Below are 17206 nucleotides of genomic sequence, written 5' to 3'. Positions count from 1 at the left end.
AACATTCCCAAAACCTTAATTATGTGATTCATAATACTACAGAACTTTATGCAAAGGAAAGGAAATGAGTTGGCATGGATTTGAATTTTGGAATTAGTTAAAAAAAAATCAAGTGCTAATTAAAAAATAAATAACACATATAATCAATTAAAATTATGTTGATTTTGCTAGAATTAAGGAGTCAATTCAATGTCATCAAAAGAAAAAAAGATTCCATTCAAACTATAACGTTGAATGGAAGTAATTTCAAAGCTAAACAATCAAATAATGGTTAATTCAGACTTACTCCATGGAAACCTTGATCACATTCGAACTCAAAATTCATATTCCATACCAAAGAAATAACGAAGATCCATAATTTAAGGATGACCAGAATCATAAATAATCATGTCCGTCAATATGACCATAGTTCAACAGTAATTAACACATACTTCTTTCTTTGAGGTCGAAGATTCAAACGTTTATACCCCACTTTGTTGTACTAAAAGGTAATTAGCCTATACTCGTTCAAATGGTAATAAGTGTATTATTCATTGAACTAAAACCAGTGGATAACACACTCTTTTTTAGTACAACAAAGTGGGGTACGAGAATTTGAACATCCGACCATAAGAGAAGGATAATACACTCATTGTCTCCATTAAAGTGGAATATTCAATCCCAACTTCTTTTTATTTGATGAACTAATTAAAAAAAAATTAATCATGTCTTTTTTAAGTTCAATAAATGGGTGAGGATTGAACCTGCAACCTCTAGAAAATTCGATAATATCTTGACCTATATGCTTGTATATGGGCAATTATGTCATTTCAAAATATATTGATAAACTGCAGCAATGACCCAAAAAATTGTTATGTAGAGACAATTAATAGATGCTTTGGCTTTTTTTTTTTTTTTTATATATATAAAAAAAAGAAAAGCTTTGGCAAATAAGAATGACTATAGATGGATGCTTTTGCTTAGCTACAAATTTACTTTTAGTTTTGAGGGTGAAGATTATAATATAGAAAAGTTATGGTGGCTTTGCAAAAGGAAGTTGACTAATTGGAGCCTTTCTTTTGATTTATTTATTTATTATTTTTTTTAAGGCTAAAAACCATGCAGATGAAAATTTAATAATTATTATGGGCGAAATTGTAGATTCACTTGGACTAAAACCAAAAAGCGACATAGGTCAATTTACTCGGGTCAAGACGATTGGGTCGATCCATTGCAACGAATGGCCTGGACACGAGGTACATCTTACACAACTCTATTTTCTACTTCTCTCAACTGAACCATTTAACATCGATGGACAAATCTTCTTGTGTGTACAGAGTATTCAACTTCGAGACCCAAATCTATATCGTGCATCAACCATAACAAAAGTCTACCCTCCAAACAAATCTAACATAAAATTCATAAGATGATAAATTACATTAATTTAAAAATTTTCACAATATTACCCTTTTTTTAATTTTCATGTTTTGAAATCATTGCGTCATAGCTCAACCATTAGTTTCTCACAACCACCGTCAAGTCTTTTTCATTCTTTAAATGAAATAAAAAAAAGGTCAAGTCTTTCTAATCATGTTTGCTAGGAATATCAATTTTACCCTCCATATGCTTCACTCCTATCTCGATTTCACTTTATTTGATTAAGTGAAATGTTCTACTATTAATGAATTATGCAACCCAAAATTTTTTTTTTATTTGTTTTATTTTTTGGCATGAAGGAAATTAGGGTCTCAGTTAAGTCATATGGCTTAACAATCGTCTTTTTCCCCACCATATTCCACAACATTTCACACCAATAACTTAGAAACATTTTATTCAAAACATTAATAAATAGATGTTCAAACCTACCAAGTTGGATAGGGATGGCAAGAAATTTATAGTTCAAAATAATAAATGATTGAGAAAATTATATTCAAGACAATCTATAGCTTATATATACCGTAGTTTAAAGAATTCTTTTTGATCGAGCACGTCATAGTGAATTTGCCTCTTTTTTCTCTTTTTGTAAAATCGAAGAAACAAATTCAGATAATTAAATTATCACTATATTTATTCTTTTTACTTCTTATTCCAAGTGCTGAATAACTCCAACGTGTTGTTTTCTACCAATTGGGTCCCTTCCTCCACCACTTCATTGGAATGTCAGTAGACAATTTATCTGATAAAATTCGACACTAAAATTTGTATCAAATAACATTCTCATGTTGAGGAAGATACCACACTCCTATCGTGACACTGAGACGAGAATGAATAGAGTGGAACTAGTGGAGATAAGTAAACTAACAAAGTCTACCGAGAGAGATGACTACCTATTCTAATTAAATTGGGTAGAAAATTGTAATCTTTGTTTCTATCCCTTTATTCAAATATCTTTAATATAGCGACATACTAACTATATTTTTATCACTCAAAATTTCATATTAGTAACATATAAAATCAAAAGTAGGAAGAAATTTTTTTCCATCCCTATGAATGAGTGAGATAGAGATAGAAAAAAACAAGGTTTGACTTTGTTCAAGTCAAGTGGATGGAGGGTGGGGGCTAGGGATGGCAATGGTGCGAGGCTGGGACCGTTGGGGATTTTTTCCCCATCCCCACCCGTCGCAGGTGGGGCAAAGATTCCTCGATTGGGAATGGTTCCCGACTTTTATATATATAGAATTTTTTTTTATTTTTTAAGAAATATCTATTAATATTTTTATTATTTAAAAATATAAATTTTTTCTTTTATGGAATTTGTAAATTCAACCTAATAAAATTAAAAGTATTTATTAAAATTAATATATATATTAATATGATTATATATAAAACTATACAAATTTAATAAATATCAAACGGGGTGGAGTAGGGGACGAGGCGGAAAGACCTCCCCATCCCTACTCCGTCGCCTGAGGTTCCTCGACTCGATCGAGTCGGGTGTATCCATGGGGATCGAATCCCACGGATCTTTTTTGCCATCTCCTGTGGGGACCGCCACGAGGGCATGGAAAAAAATAGCATTATTATAAAAGGCGGCAAAATACATTTTTAGAAGTGAATGCCTATTTAAACTCTAAAACTTTTAATCTTTGAAGTTTGAAAAATGGTTGACTAATTACACTAAATATTGTAATAATTGAATTTTACATATGTAATAAATTTTTCTCTAAAAAAATGTTTAAAATTAAAAATTTACCAAATACCAGTTTGCTTCAAGTTAAACTAAATTTTCCAAAAGCACAATTGAGGTCGATTTCATCCCCATGTCTCAAATTCGTGTAGCAGGCATAAATCTCATTCCGACCTTTTGGAGAGGTATAGGATTATGAAAGTGCCACAGTGTTTGCATAACAATAACATTTTCATTCTGATTTCTAAATTTAGTCCCTAAAATTTCAAAGTCGTGTTTAATACAACAACATGAAGGGGTGTACGATTCAAACTCACGACGTTTTGATTAGAGATATGTACTTAACCAATTAAGCTAAACTTATTTTGGCACTTTATGTGGACTCTACTAATAATGTTATGAGAAGCCTTCCCGAAATCTTAATTATGTGATTCATAACGCTACAAAACTTATGCAAATGAAATGAGTTAGGCATGGATTTGAATTTAGGAATTAGTTTAAAAAAAAACAAATGCTAATCTAAAGTATAAATAACACATATAATCATTTCAAATTATGTTGATTTTTCAGAATTAAGGAGTCAATTCAAACTATAACGTTCAATGGAAGTAATTTCAAAGCTAAATAATCAAATAATGGTTCATTGAGACTTACTCCATGAATATCTTGATCACATTCCAAATCAAAATTCATATTCCATACTCAGAAAAAAATGAAAATCCATGATTTAAGGATGACCAAATCATAAACAATCATACATGGCAGCTCCTCAACATGAACATAGTTCAGCAGTAATTGATATTTCCTGTGGTCGAAGGTTCAAATTCTCGTACTCCCACTTTGTTGTATGAAGAAAAAAAACATGAGTATATCTAAGTAGTAATTAACATCTATTCGTTCAGATGGTAATAAGTGCATTATTCACTAAACTATAACTCGTGGATAACGCACTTACTTATTTAATTTTTTCAGTACAACAAAGTGGGGTACGGGAGTTTGAATCTACGAATTTAAGGAAATGATAACACACTTAGGGCTCGTTTGGTAACGTTCCTGTTTCTTGTTTTTGTTTTTTTATTTTTAATGAAGAAAAATGTGTTGCATGGTTTCAACCTCCAAGAATTCAATTATGATAAAACAATGTTTTTATTTATGTTTTGGAACAAATTGGAAATAGGAACAAGAAAAGAAACTCGTTTTGATTGTTCCCAAAATTTCTATAGAATTGTAAGAATGTTCCCAAAAAAGGAGAAACAAGAAACAAAGTTAGTCGTAATTTCATTCATGTCATTTTCTCATCCAATTTTATATTATATCATTCGTTCTAATTTGTAAATAATCATTTTAGTTTCTATTTATAAAATTCTATACACAATAAAAAAAATTTCCTACAAATTTATGATTAAATTCTAAAATTTTTAATCGAAAAAATATAATACTAAAATTTTGACCGAAATAAATGAGATAAAAATAAAAATAAATAGAAGGTCAACCTTTTAAATTACAGAAACTAAATTAAACAAAAGTTAAGAGTATAAAGAAAGAAAAAAATGAAGGTCTCCAAATGATAGGGTGGTAGATATCCAATATATATGAATTAAATTTAGCGGATCCATCAACTTAAACTTTTATAAAATTTTTAAATTTATTGAATAAACTGCTGACACAACAAATATTTAAAAAATTGACGTGGCATTTCCTCACGATACATCTCCCTTTTTTGAGAAAAATACATCTCCCTTAGATAAGGTCGGATCTATCACTTCAGGATATATAATTGTAAAATAATAATAACACATATATAGTATAATGTAATTATTAATTTTTGTCCTTTTAAACTCAATTTACATTTTTTAGTATTTTCAAAATTTAATAAACTTTATATTTTAAATTCTTTTAAACAAAAAGGGATTATTTGGGGAAAAAAAAGAGAGAAAAGTCCAGTAATTTAGAAATATATTGTTAAATTAATTTTTTTTGCTTAGTCATCAATATCAATTTAAATGCCACGTAATCTTGACATTAGTAAAAAAAAAATCGAGGACCATTTAGAATAATTTCTCAAACTTAAGGGACCAAAAGTGTCTATTTTATAATTTTAAGGACTACATAGATACCAAATCCAAACTTCAATGACCAAAAGTGTCCGTTTTAAAATCTCAATGACCAAATAGATACTCACCCCAAATTTCAGGGATCAAAAGTATATTTTTTCCTAGTTTTTATTATGTAATAACAACGTAACTTATTTAATGAACTCCTGGGGTTTTTTTTTTCTTTCCTTTTTTCTTAAGGTGAATGGTTACCAACTTGCAAAAACATTTTTTAGTACAAACATATGAGGTAGAGATTATAATATACAAGAGTAAAAATGGAAGACAAAATGGATATATATTAAAAAATCGATAATAAAAATGGAAGATAAAGATTCTCCTCTATAGCCCAATTTATATAGTATAGATAATTCAGAATTGTCCCCATATCGAAAGTATTATTCACTTTTGTGAAGAGTCTTAAGAGGGAGCTCAATTAAATTTACATAAGTGGCCATATGAGGTATTTTTAATTAACAAAACAAATAATATATAGAAAAGGAAAACACTCATGGATGGAATAAAACATAAGTATTTGTTGGAATACTATAATAGATAATTATAGAGTGAGTCGCTGGAAATACAGTTTGCTACACTGAGTCACCGTAAATGTTGACATACTACACCGTTGTTTGAGAAAATTAAGAAAATGCAAGAAAGATATATGTAGAAAAAAATACGAAATAACTAAAACAAAAATTGAAAAGATTATAATGCAAATATTAATCTCTACGTATCAACATTGTTTATGCAAGGATATGCACAACAGTGTATTTCCGATTACAGCTCGAACTCGGCCCCCGGACCGATCTGAATACTTGGGCGGACCTGCACAAAAAGGTGAGCACTCCGACGATCAAGTCAGTACAGGTCGGACTCTTAGTTTAGTTCGAGGTCAGAAATCATCGTACCTGATCGTGGAGTGAGGTCCTCTACTTATGAGTGGTAGTCCCGCCAATCTCGCGATGGTTACACCCGGTAATCTCGGGACCGTCGGTTACACCCGCCAATCTCGGGACCGTCGGTTACACCCGATAATCACGCCGCTGACAGCAGCTCACATCGGCCCCTACCGAGCTTCTCGGTAGGTCGGACCTTGGCCAGGTTCACCTCGGCCCTCATACTTGGCATCCATCAACGCTAACGGTGGTGATCTCGGCCGTCCGAGCTGGGCATGACTCATAAGTCATCTTGGAGAACCAATAGGGGTCCTCCACGTGTCCAAGGTATTCTTTTCCCAAACAAACATAATTACACATGAATTTTAATAAAATATTAGAAAAGCCTCACATCCAACCTATGTTAACTTATTATTAGGTCATCTCATAATGGAGCATTGTGGTTCTGAATCTTTAGGAGCCAAGTTTTATCATTCCATAATTCATTATTATTTTAAAAATAATCTTTATTTTGAGGAGCAAGTATCTTTCGTCTTGTATATTTAATTGGTGATAAATGATTTTTTTTTTTTGAAAACGATGAATTCAATAAAATAATAGAGTTGTAGTTTTCAAATATGTGTTTGACAACATGTTTGAAAATTGAATCTCAATTTAAAAAAAAAAATGTTTTAACAATATATTTATAAATGAGTAGTAGTTATAACTAATATTTAATTTAATCTAAAATAATATTAACTAATTTGTTAACATTTTTGTTATAAATTTTGTGTAATTATTATTTTACAGTATAATAAATAATATATTATATTTTTTTTAACAAAAATGAAATCAGTTTATACTATGAAGGGGTGGTTTGATATTTTGTTGGCTGAAAACAATTTTAAAATTCTAGGTAAATTAAAAAAAAAAACAGTTTTAAAAAACGGATTCCCATTTTTCAAAATCTAATTTTTTCTTTGAATACTCAATTTTTTTTTTCTTTCTCGTATTTATCTCTAACAAATTTCTTTCTCACTTTAAAAATTTTTTCTTCCTAAATTTCTCTATACAAATTTATTTCTCTCTTCCTAAGATTTTCATATTTTAAATATTTATAATTATTTCTCTCCAAAATTTTCATCTTTATATACTTTTATTTATTTTCTTTTTTTTTTATAACAAGATCACTCTAATTTCTCTCTCTAGACCTTTAATATTCTCTCGAACTTTTCTCTCTCTACAATTTCGTTTTCTAAAACTTTTCATTTGTTCTTAATATATTTTTTCGCCTAAAATTTATATATTAGTTTCTCGTTCAATTATCTTTCACTATAACTTTTATTTATCTTTTTAGTTATTTATATTTCAAATCTTGTTTTTATCTTTAAATTTATCTTTTTCTTTTTAATATATTTTTTCTTTAACGTATCTTTTTCTCCCAACTTTACTTTTTTTTTTCCTTCTAAAATTTGTCTATTTGTGTTTTTGAATTTTCTTTCACTAATTTTCTTTTTTTAAATCTTTTTCTTTATCTCTCAGAAACTTGTCTTTAAAAAGTTTATTTTCATCCATCTAATGACAAAAAATTTTGAGATAATATCTTGGGAGGGCTATTTTGAAATCTTAATTACATGAATGTGTTTAGGTTTCAAAATTTACACTTTTAATATTTGCAGTTAGGATTTTATTTTAATACCGTTTCTACCCTTATTTATTGCTTTTTATTTTATTATAATTTTTAAATTTTAAAGATTTGAATTCTTAATTTGTAATTATATTCATTTAATTCTTGTGAGCCCCATTCAAAATTTCAACCTTAATTCCTCAAATCTCTCATTCAAAAAAGATTTTTTTCTCTCACCAATTAACAACTTCCAATTTTGTTAAATGAATTAAATGCTGCCGATTCTCTTTTCTCGTTTGCTGTCGATTTTCTCCAGCCACCGTGCAAAGCCGATTTTCTTCACCGCTGTCTTCGTTTCCAAGGTGCAAAGACGTCGGCTGCCACACCTTCATTTTCCATCTTCAGGGCTTTTATGAACAAGGTATTTATTTCTTTTGCACGTTTCCAACGCCGTTCATTGTACACCAAATCAACGAGGTATTGATTTCTTCTTCCACAGACACATCCAAACCTTCAATTTCTGTCGCTGAATAAACTTTATGTCAACGTCTTTGGACGTTTCCGACGTCGTGCAACGTGTTCCTCGTCTACTGTCCCCTTCTGTTTATACCATGGGTATTTAATAGTCTTCCATTGAGATTGGTATGTATGAGGATATATTTTATGTATGTGTACAGAAAATGGAAGTTCTAAACGTCTCACAGTGTTAGTATTCCTGATTATATTCATATATATTGTATATGTGAATATATCTTATATGTGTATACATATATCTTATAGTTATGTAGAAATGATCCTCCATACCATTTGTAATTATTAGTCTTCCGTTAAGATTTGTATATATGGGAATATATTTTGTTTATGTGTATAGAAAATTGAAGTTCTAAATGTCTCATATTCTTAGTACTCCCGATTATATTCGCATATATAAGTATATATTGTATATGTGTATAAATCTTATATGTGTATATATCTTATAGATGTATACAAGATATAAACGAATATATCCTATAGTAATGTAGAAAGGGTCCTCCAAAACTGAAGTTTTAAACGTCTCATGGATGAAGCGAAAAAAGTTCTTAGATTTCGAATTTGGGAGATTTTTGGACGGGATTTGGAGATATTTTGGGAGGTTATCATTTCAATTTTGGGGAATTTAGGGTTTTGTTTTTAATGTTTTGGTGTTTTAATTTGTTTTGGAAAGTATCATTAACCTAAAATTATGGGATCTAAATTATAACTTTCCAATTAATCAATTTTGCATATTAAAATGAATTTAAAATTAATTTGTAAATACAAGAAGCTATTTAAGTAATTTATATGCTGGGTACCCTCTTAAATAGGGTTGTAAATTCTATACATTCCATCCTTATGTAATTAGGATCATTAAATAACTGATCAATATACTAATCCCAAAAATTTTGTAGGATTAGGTCCATGCTCAAAGAATAGAAAATGCATGTCTCAACCCCGCCCCTGATTCCATTTTTTTAATAATTAATATATATTTTATTAATATATTTAGTAAATTGTGTATAAAATATTAAATATTTCTTAAAACTAATTATTTATAATATTAAATAATAATTCTAAAAATAATTAATATATATTTACACATTTATAAAATTCTAAAAATAATTAAAAATTTATTACAAAGCCGTTGATTCTTCCCATTAATATCCCGTCCTCAAATAAATATTCTCTAACCTCGTTTTTGTTCCCAAACCGAAGAACGAGGTGAAGATGGTAGATTAAAAATTTTCACGAGCACGAAAATGAGATAGTACATTTTCACTCCCACCCACGCTATCGTCATCTCTAACCTAGTTAAAATTTTCTCTCTAATATATATTTCCAATTTTCTAACTTTTTATAAATAAAAAACTAGTTGTAAAAAAAATTAAAAACAGAAAACTAAAAATCAACCATGTTTTGTTTTTTGTTTTTAAGAAACAAAAAAAATTATTTTTTTTATTTTTAAAATTATTGTTTTAAAAAAATTATCAAACGTATATAGTTTTTATTTTTGAAAAACACAAAACTAAAACCATAAAACATAAAAAAAGAAAAACAAAAATAGTTATCAAACGGGCCAAAATAATATATTTATCAAAGTTTTTATCTTTTTAGTGTAATTCTAGATTTTAAAATTTCAAATTCAAAATTTGAAAATACTACAGACATAAAAATGTTATTTTTAAAATCTATACTATTTAATCAGAATTCAAAAACAGTTTTAAAAAATAAATCCGTTGAACTCATATTCATTAAATCTACTTTGATTCAATGAATCTGATATTAAGAAATCAATTATCGATCAAACCTTCCCTAGATAATCATTAAGCTTGAAATTTGTGAAATATTAATTGTAGAATGACGTGGAGAATTTCTAAAATATATACCAATTTTCCAGGCCCAAGAAATTCAACCCAATTCTGGTTAACCCAGCCCATTTTCGAACTACAGGCCCATCAAGTCGAGCCCGATGAAAATAATTAGGTTTGATTCTCTAACTGCCGCCAATTCTGCCTCCGGCTCCAGGTTCTCGATTTCACGGCCTCCACCTCCAGATTCTCGATCACTCTCTGCTCTCTCCCTAATCTCGATTTCACCGTTGCCGTTGCCGTTGCCGTTCCTGTTGGTTTCTGTCCTCATCGCGGCTGTCCATCTACTATCGCCGTCGCCGCTGTTCTTCCACCGTCCACCATCGTCCCTCCCATTCATAACTGACAGTGAGTGATTTTTTTATTTTTTTTTGGCAATATAGTTTAAAAAAAGAGAGGCAATCGAACCCAACCTCACCATGTTCTGTTTCAAATCTTGCCCAATACGATTTTCGTAGTTTTCTTTCATCTGATTAGATAATTTTCAATATGGGGGATTTTTTTTTTCCTGCCATATTGGGTTTATTATTGCTTAGGATTTCGTTTAGGAGTTGATCGAAATTAGATTGTAAATTTTGAAAATGATTCGTCAACCCAAAAAACAGGAAGAGAAAAAAAAATGTAGGGGTGTTCACGGGTGGGTCGGGTTAGGGGTTTTTGGTTAGACTAGCGAACCGATATATAGAACCGAATTAAATAAGCAACCCAATCCAATCCAAAATTTGCGGGTTGGGTCATTGGGTTGCTTCTTTTTTATTTTTAAAGAAAATTGGATTACCGTAGAGGCAGCCGTGAGTCGGCTGAAGTTGAGGCTGTTTTTTAATGTATATATATATTTTTTGCTGAAATTTAGTAGTTTTTGCTACTGTTTTCGGTGTTTTCGTGGGCTGGCGATTTTGGGACTGTTTTTGTTGTTCGAATTAGAGATTTGGGATTATTTTTCTATGTTGGTTTTTGCTGAAAATTTGTGGACGGTTGTATTTATGAAACTTTACCAGTGTTTTCCAGTGTAGTTATTTTAAATTGATGTTTTAAATTTGTGTTTGGATATTTGACGTTGGTGTTAGTTATTTTTGCCGATCCTGGTGGAACACCTATTATGTTTATCGGTGTTTTTAAAAATAAAAAGAAAACCGGAACCGAAGTCCCCAATTATTCAGTTGCCAAAACAACATTAGTGACAATAATTTTCAGCTTCTTCGTTATATCTCATTCTTTTTCACTTTGTAGCTTGTAGTTCCAGTGGGGTTTCTTTGAGTTAAAAAATTCAGCACCTTCAGTGGCTTCAATGGCTGCCGCCAAGTTCAACAAGAAGAAGGGTGTGAAACGGAACGACCCACCATCAAAAACAAAGAAAAAGGAAGAGCTCTTTACGGCAAAGCGGTCTAAGGAGGAGGAGGAGAATGATTCTGACCTTTCTGATGGTCTAGGCGATGCAGAAGTTGAGAATGGAGTGCTTGATGATGATGACGGATTTGGGTCTGGTTCTGAAGTTTCTTCTGATGGTGATGATCCCTTGGCCGATGATTTCCTCCAAGGAAGCGACGAAGGTGGTTACTTTTTGGTGGGCTGTTAATTATTTTATTCCCTGGTTATTTTTTCTTTTGCTGCTTTTATTGAATTGTATGGTTTTTCATTGTAGAGAATGGTTCGGGATCAGGTTCGGGATCAGTTTCGGGTTCTGATTCCGATGAAGACGATATCGTAAATAAGTCAAGAGCCATCGATGAAGAAAGGGCGAGGGTAGAGAAAGAAGCAGAGGATGAAATGAAGCTCAATATTAGAGAAGAATCCGATGAGTTCAGATTACCAATTAAGGAGGTTGCGTTTCTGCTTAATTTACTTGAATTTGACTCGGTTAATATGTATTCTATAATTGTTTCTGATATATATTCGTTACCAGGAACTTGAAGAAGAAGTGCTTAGGCCTCCTGACCTTTCAAATTTACAAAGGCGGATAAGAGAGAGTATGCATTTTTATTTCGTCTCTTCTCTGTAATTTGTACCTTTTCCCTAGCTCCTGTACTTATGTTACCCCATGCTTGTTGAAATGTAAATCTAGTTGTTCGAGTGCTTACGAATTTCAAGGCTTTGAGGCAAGAGGGAGCAACCCGGAAGGATTATGTTGAGCAACTTAAGAAAGACATAGGTTCATACTATGGCTATAACGAATTCCTTACTGGGGTTCTAATGGAGGTAATCACTCATTTGTATTTACTTTCTTAAATGTTAGTTTTAGGGGTAAAATATAGAGAAGTTATTGATCCACATGCTTTGCCTTCAGTTGTTTCCAGTTATTGAGCTAATGGAACTTATTGAAGCTTTTGAAAAGCCTAGACCAATATGTTTGCGGACTAACACCTTAAAGGTAAGTTACATATGGTATCTCTGTTTGTCATATGGGGCTTCTTATAATCTGTATTTTTCAAATACTTTTCTCTGCTCCTAGACAAGAAGGCGGGATTTGGCAGATGTTCTGATTAATAGAGGTGTGAACCTGGATCCATTAAGCAAGTGGTCAAAGGTGGGGTGATTCTTTTCTGTTGAATTTATCATTTATTATCTCTTCCTCCTGTTTCAAAACCAAGTAGTTATATTTCCTACATTTATTGCAGGTTGGACTTGTTGTATATGATTCCCAAGTGCCAATTGGAGCAACTCCTGAATATATGGCAGGTTTTTACATGGTAAACTGTGTACTAATTATATTATCTCTCTAATCCATTCCTCATTACTTTAGGTAGTGAATATGTATGCCTTGTTTGTACAGCTACAAGGTGCAAGCTCCTTTCTGCCTGTGATGGCCCTTGCTCCTCAGGAAAAGGAACGAATCATTGACATGGCGTAAGTGAATAAGTAGTTCTACAATGTTTTCTCACCACTGCCTGTGTTTTCTCCCTCATATTTTATTGTGATTTCTTATAAACTAATGAAAAGGATGTCATATCCTGATAAGTAAGCTAATCAAAATTTATTCTCTATTTCTAGTTCATGGCCATTGGCTTAACCTTGTACTTTTTACTCTTCGGGTTAAAAGAATGGCTCCTTGATTCCAAAAAGCAGCAACTAGCAATTTGTTACACATTACAGTAGTATAGTATCGATGTAAATTGAATTTGTCAATGTCTTTTTTTTTGAGAGTTTGATTCTATTGCAGGGCTGCTCCTGGTGGTAAAACTACTTACATAGCAGCACTCATGAAAAATAGTGGTACGTTATATCTAATTAAGTTTTGTTGATGTTAAACATATACTCACCTGTGCTTCTTGGACACAATTATCTAGAATCTATCTTGGAATGCCAAGTTCATATACATGGTCTAGTGGTTGAAGTAATCTGCTAATCATGCCATTCTCCAACGTCTTTGCATAGAGTAAATGAAAATATAATATTCTCATAGGAAACAATAACTACTCGAAGTATATAGGGTATTGCAGAAAGAGGCCTGTAGTAGGGGTGTGTTTGGGTTCAGTTATCCTTGGTCAGTTTTTGACCAACCCAGAACAAACTGATAGAAAAACAATTATATATAAGGACAACTAGATTAAACCAATCTGAGGACTACATGTTAGTTTTAAATATAACTGTTCGGTTCAGTTCGGACCAATTCAGTTCTTGATTTTAAGTTGCTATGAAAATGGATGCATGCATGTTCAAGTTTTATGGGTACTAGTTTTAGCTTCTCCAAGAAATGGCAAAAGGCAACGAAGAATCATATAAGTTCACCTACTGGATTAAAATCTCAACTTGATTGCAAGTGTATGTAAATAGCCAAAAGGTGTTGCAATTAGAAATAGAATGAAAGATCTGCCTTCTCGTAGCTATCTTTGTATGTGCTCTCCTCTCTTTAGTGCATGGTTCAAGTTGGTCTTAGCAACTACAAGAAATCCATGAACCGAACTGAATTACTAGTTCTACAAACAAAAAAGAAAGGAAAGAAAGAAAACCACATTTCATTTGAAACTGAACCAAGAAGTTGGTATAGATTTTAGGTTTTTCTTGGTTTCTGTTGCATTGCCTTTATCTGGAGGACCGTTGATTGTCTAACCCATGAAAGGAATAGGAACACAAATTTCTTTAAAACCTGTATCTGAAGCCCAAAATGAGGCTACTAAGAAATCCTTCTCCAAATATGATGACTATGCATACAGATGAGTTTAGCATATTGGAAGTAGTGACTTACAATCATCTCAACTATTTTTCTGCCGTCAGCTAACAAATGTTAACTTTAACGTAATTTTGGAAGTATTTTATCTGATTAGGCTGATGAATGTTGCTTTAACTATTTGTCCAATTGCTTGCTACAGTTTCACATTATGAAGCCTCAAATAAATGGCTTATATTTTATTATGGGATGTGCCTTCTTTGCTGCATCCTTAATTAACTTTTTTTTTGTTTTCTTTTGTTGATTATAATGTAGAAATTCCATATTTTGAGGTTCAATTTTTCTCTTAAATTGATCAACTATCTCAGGAATAATATTTGCCAATGAGATGAAAGCACCAAGACTGAAGTCTCTCACTGCAAATCTACATCGGATGGGAGTGACAAATACTGTTGTCTGTAGCTACGACGGGAAGGAGGTCCGATTATCATTATTCTTACCACCACCAGACCACCATTACTATTTTCCAATTTATAGTTTTATGTCTTTTAGAATTTCCATTATAGTTAGGCTTGGTCTAAATATGCAATATCAAATCTTATTTTATAAAATTATATTTTGGGGAAAATAAGCTGCTGGATGATTTGTGCTACAACGATATAAGCCCACACTAAAATTTCTTTCGTTTTATTTTTTATTCTCATCCAGCTCCCGAAAGTAATGGGCACGAATACGGCCGATAGAGTTCTATTAGATGCTCCTTGCAGTGGATCTGGAGTAAGTTTATTCCCCTGAAAGATTGTTTTAAAAGCATGACCCTAAAAATAGAAAAATCACATTGTCGAGATAAGAAAAAATTACTTCATTTCTTGCTCTGCAATGATACCATTTTATCTTCCATCATTGTTTGATAAACTGAATCTTGGGTTTATTTGTTAGGTTGTATCTAAGGATGAATCTGTTAAAACCTCAAAAAGCGTAGAAGAAATCCAGAAATGTTCCAAGTTGCAGAAGGTATAATTCGTTCTTATGTGTACTGCATATTGTCAACTACTTTGGTTTCATTGGACAGAAGGAAAATTTTCTAAGTCTTACTCTTTGTCCCATACAGGAACTTATTCTTGCTGCAATTGACATGGCTGATGCAAATTCAAAATCTGGGGGTTATGTTGTTTACTCCACATGCTCCATAATTGTTGATGAGGTTTGTATCCAAATAAATCCTGTTATTTATTTTTCTTGTTGATTCTATATTGTCTACTAAAAATTGGACATACATACTTATCTTGCAGAATGAAGCAGTAATTGATTATGCACTAAAAAAGCGGGATGTGAAACTTGTTCCATGCGGCCTTGATTTTGGACGTCCTGGGTAACCTGCCATGCTTTCTTCCAGTTTTTAAACTGAAGTTACTCCCATCGTCCTTGTTCATACCCTCATTTAATTAACTTTTTTTTGTTTGTTTTAGGTTTATCCGGTTCAGGGAAAAACGTTTTCACCCATCCTTAGAGAAGACAAGACGTTTCTACCCCCACGTCCACAACATGGACGGTTTTTTTGTGGCAAAGGTATATTTCAACATTAAAAGAGGATATATACGTTGAGCTCTCTCCTTACCAATTCCCATTGAATGGGATTGGGTGGTGGGGGTATCAGGGATTTGTTTTCTTGAGGAAGAAAAAGAATGGATACCTCATTTAGTATACACTGTGGAACCTTGAATACTGTTTTTTGGTAGAGTTTTGACAACCTTAGACATGGTCTAGACATGTATGAGAAAGCATGTTTCGGCGGAGACGGTCAGGAAACACTTGGGATACCTAGGAACATATTTCTCACATGGAGCACTCTACTAAGTGTCGAGGAAGCTTACACACCCCCGCACCCATTATTCATTATCTCTCAATATTCATTTTGCATCCTGTTAAACTCTATTACATTCATTTATCTTCCACAACTCTATTGTCGCATTGTATTTGTTAGGATTTAAATGTTAGTTTCCCCTATCTACAGTTGAAGAAAATGAGCAACAAGATACCAACTGCAGAATCTTCTGATCCATTGGAAACGGCAATGGAAGAAGATAATGAGTCGGACAAGAGTGAAAATGAGGAGAATGATGGTGAATGTCTTCATCCACGCAAAGAACAAGTAGAAGGTAAAAAGAGGAAGGAGGTTTTGCAAAACCACGATGTTGAAAATGGCGAAGAGTCAACGCCCGCTACGGAAAAGAGGAAGAAAAGAAAATTCCCTTCAAGAATGGAAATCTCAAAAGCTAGGTAGGATCCTGGCTTCAAAGTTTGTTGTTGTGACCTTATAGTTAGTAGTCTCTGAAAGATTTTTATGATTAATTTCGAACTTGGTTGCAGGGAAGAGAAACGACAAGCTTTGAGAGAAAAGAAAGCAGGGGGCAAGAAAGGGTAAAGCTCTGAATCGAATTTTTTGAAGGTACATGTTAAAGATTGAGTAGTCGATCTACAAAGTAAATCTCCAAGAGAGTGAAATCTGCTGATATTTATTGACCATTTAAAAGCTGTTCAACTGTGGAGAGCCAATACATTTCTTGTATGAAATGTCCAATTTTGTTAGATAAGATTCACGTAGGATCATTCTCCTCTCATACATTTGCTTTCTAATCTATATTTTCATGATGTAGTTTGTATTCTTTATAACCAACCAGTCACAATTTGAGACCATGCCATGGTGTTTCCTCGGAAATTTGTAATACAGCATCGGTTTTAGGGTATTTTTTTTGAGTCACAGGCGGGGAGATGTCATATTTTTGAGCTATGTTTGAATTGACAAATTTTAAGGGTGGGAGAAATTAATGCTCGTGCGTATGGGAACGAGTAATTTTTTCTTGATTATTGTAAAGGAAGGTCCATCTGTAGTCAAAATTGGATGTTAAGTCAAGTTTTGAATCGATCAAAATGTTACTAACTTTTAATATGTTACAAAATCCAGAAGCTGAATCAATCAGTTATTTTCTATGATTAATTTTCAAACAAATTA

General features: G+C 32.1%; 1 protein-coding gene across 1 annotated transcript; it reads left to right on the top strand.

The window, feature by feature from the left end:
- The first annotated feature begins 10224 nt into the window (after positions 1–10224).
- On the top strand, positions 10225–16940 carry LOC111010417 (26S rRNA (cytosine-C(5))-methyltransferase NOP2B). The gene is made up of 18 exons (XM_022283831.2): positions 10225–10436; positions 11319–11638; positions 11731–11909; positions 11992–12055; positions 12151–12284; positions 12373–12456; positions 12538–12612; positions 12704–12775; positions 12859–12932; positions 13246–13298; positions 14562–14671; positions 14902–14970; positions 15133–15207; positions 15305–15397; positions 15486–15565; positions 15663–15762; positions 16208–16473; positions 16564–16940. The coding sequence occupies exons 2-18, from the start codon at positions 11377–11379 to the stop codon at positions 16616–16618; spliced, it is 1845 nt and encodes a 614-aa protein (XP_022139523.1). The 5' UTR covers positions 10225–10436; positions 11319–11376; the 3' UTR covers positions 16619–16940.
- The last annotated feature ends 266 nt before the right edge of the window (positions 16941–17206 follow it).

The sequence above is a fragment of the Momordica charantia genome (assembly GCF_013281855.1).
Source record: "Momordica charantia cultivar OHB3-1 chromosome 11 unlocalized genomic scaffold, Mcharantia_2.0 BLBB01000011.1, whole genome shotgun sequence".
Classification (NCBI taxonomy): Eukaryota; Viridiplantae; Streptophyta; class Magnoliopsida; order Cucurbitales; family Cucurbitaceae; genus Momordica; species Momordica charantia.
This window is presented reverse-complemented; position numbering and strand designations above follow the sequence as displayed.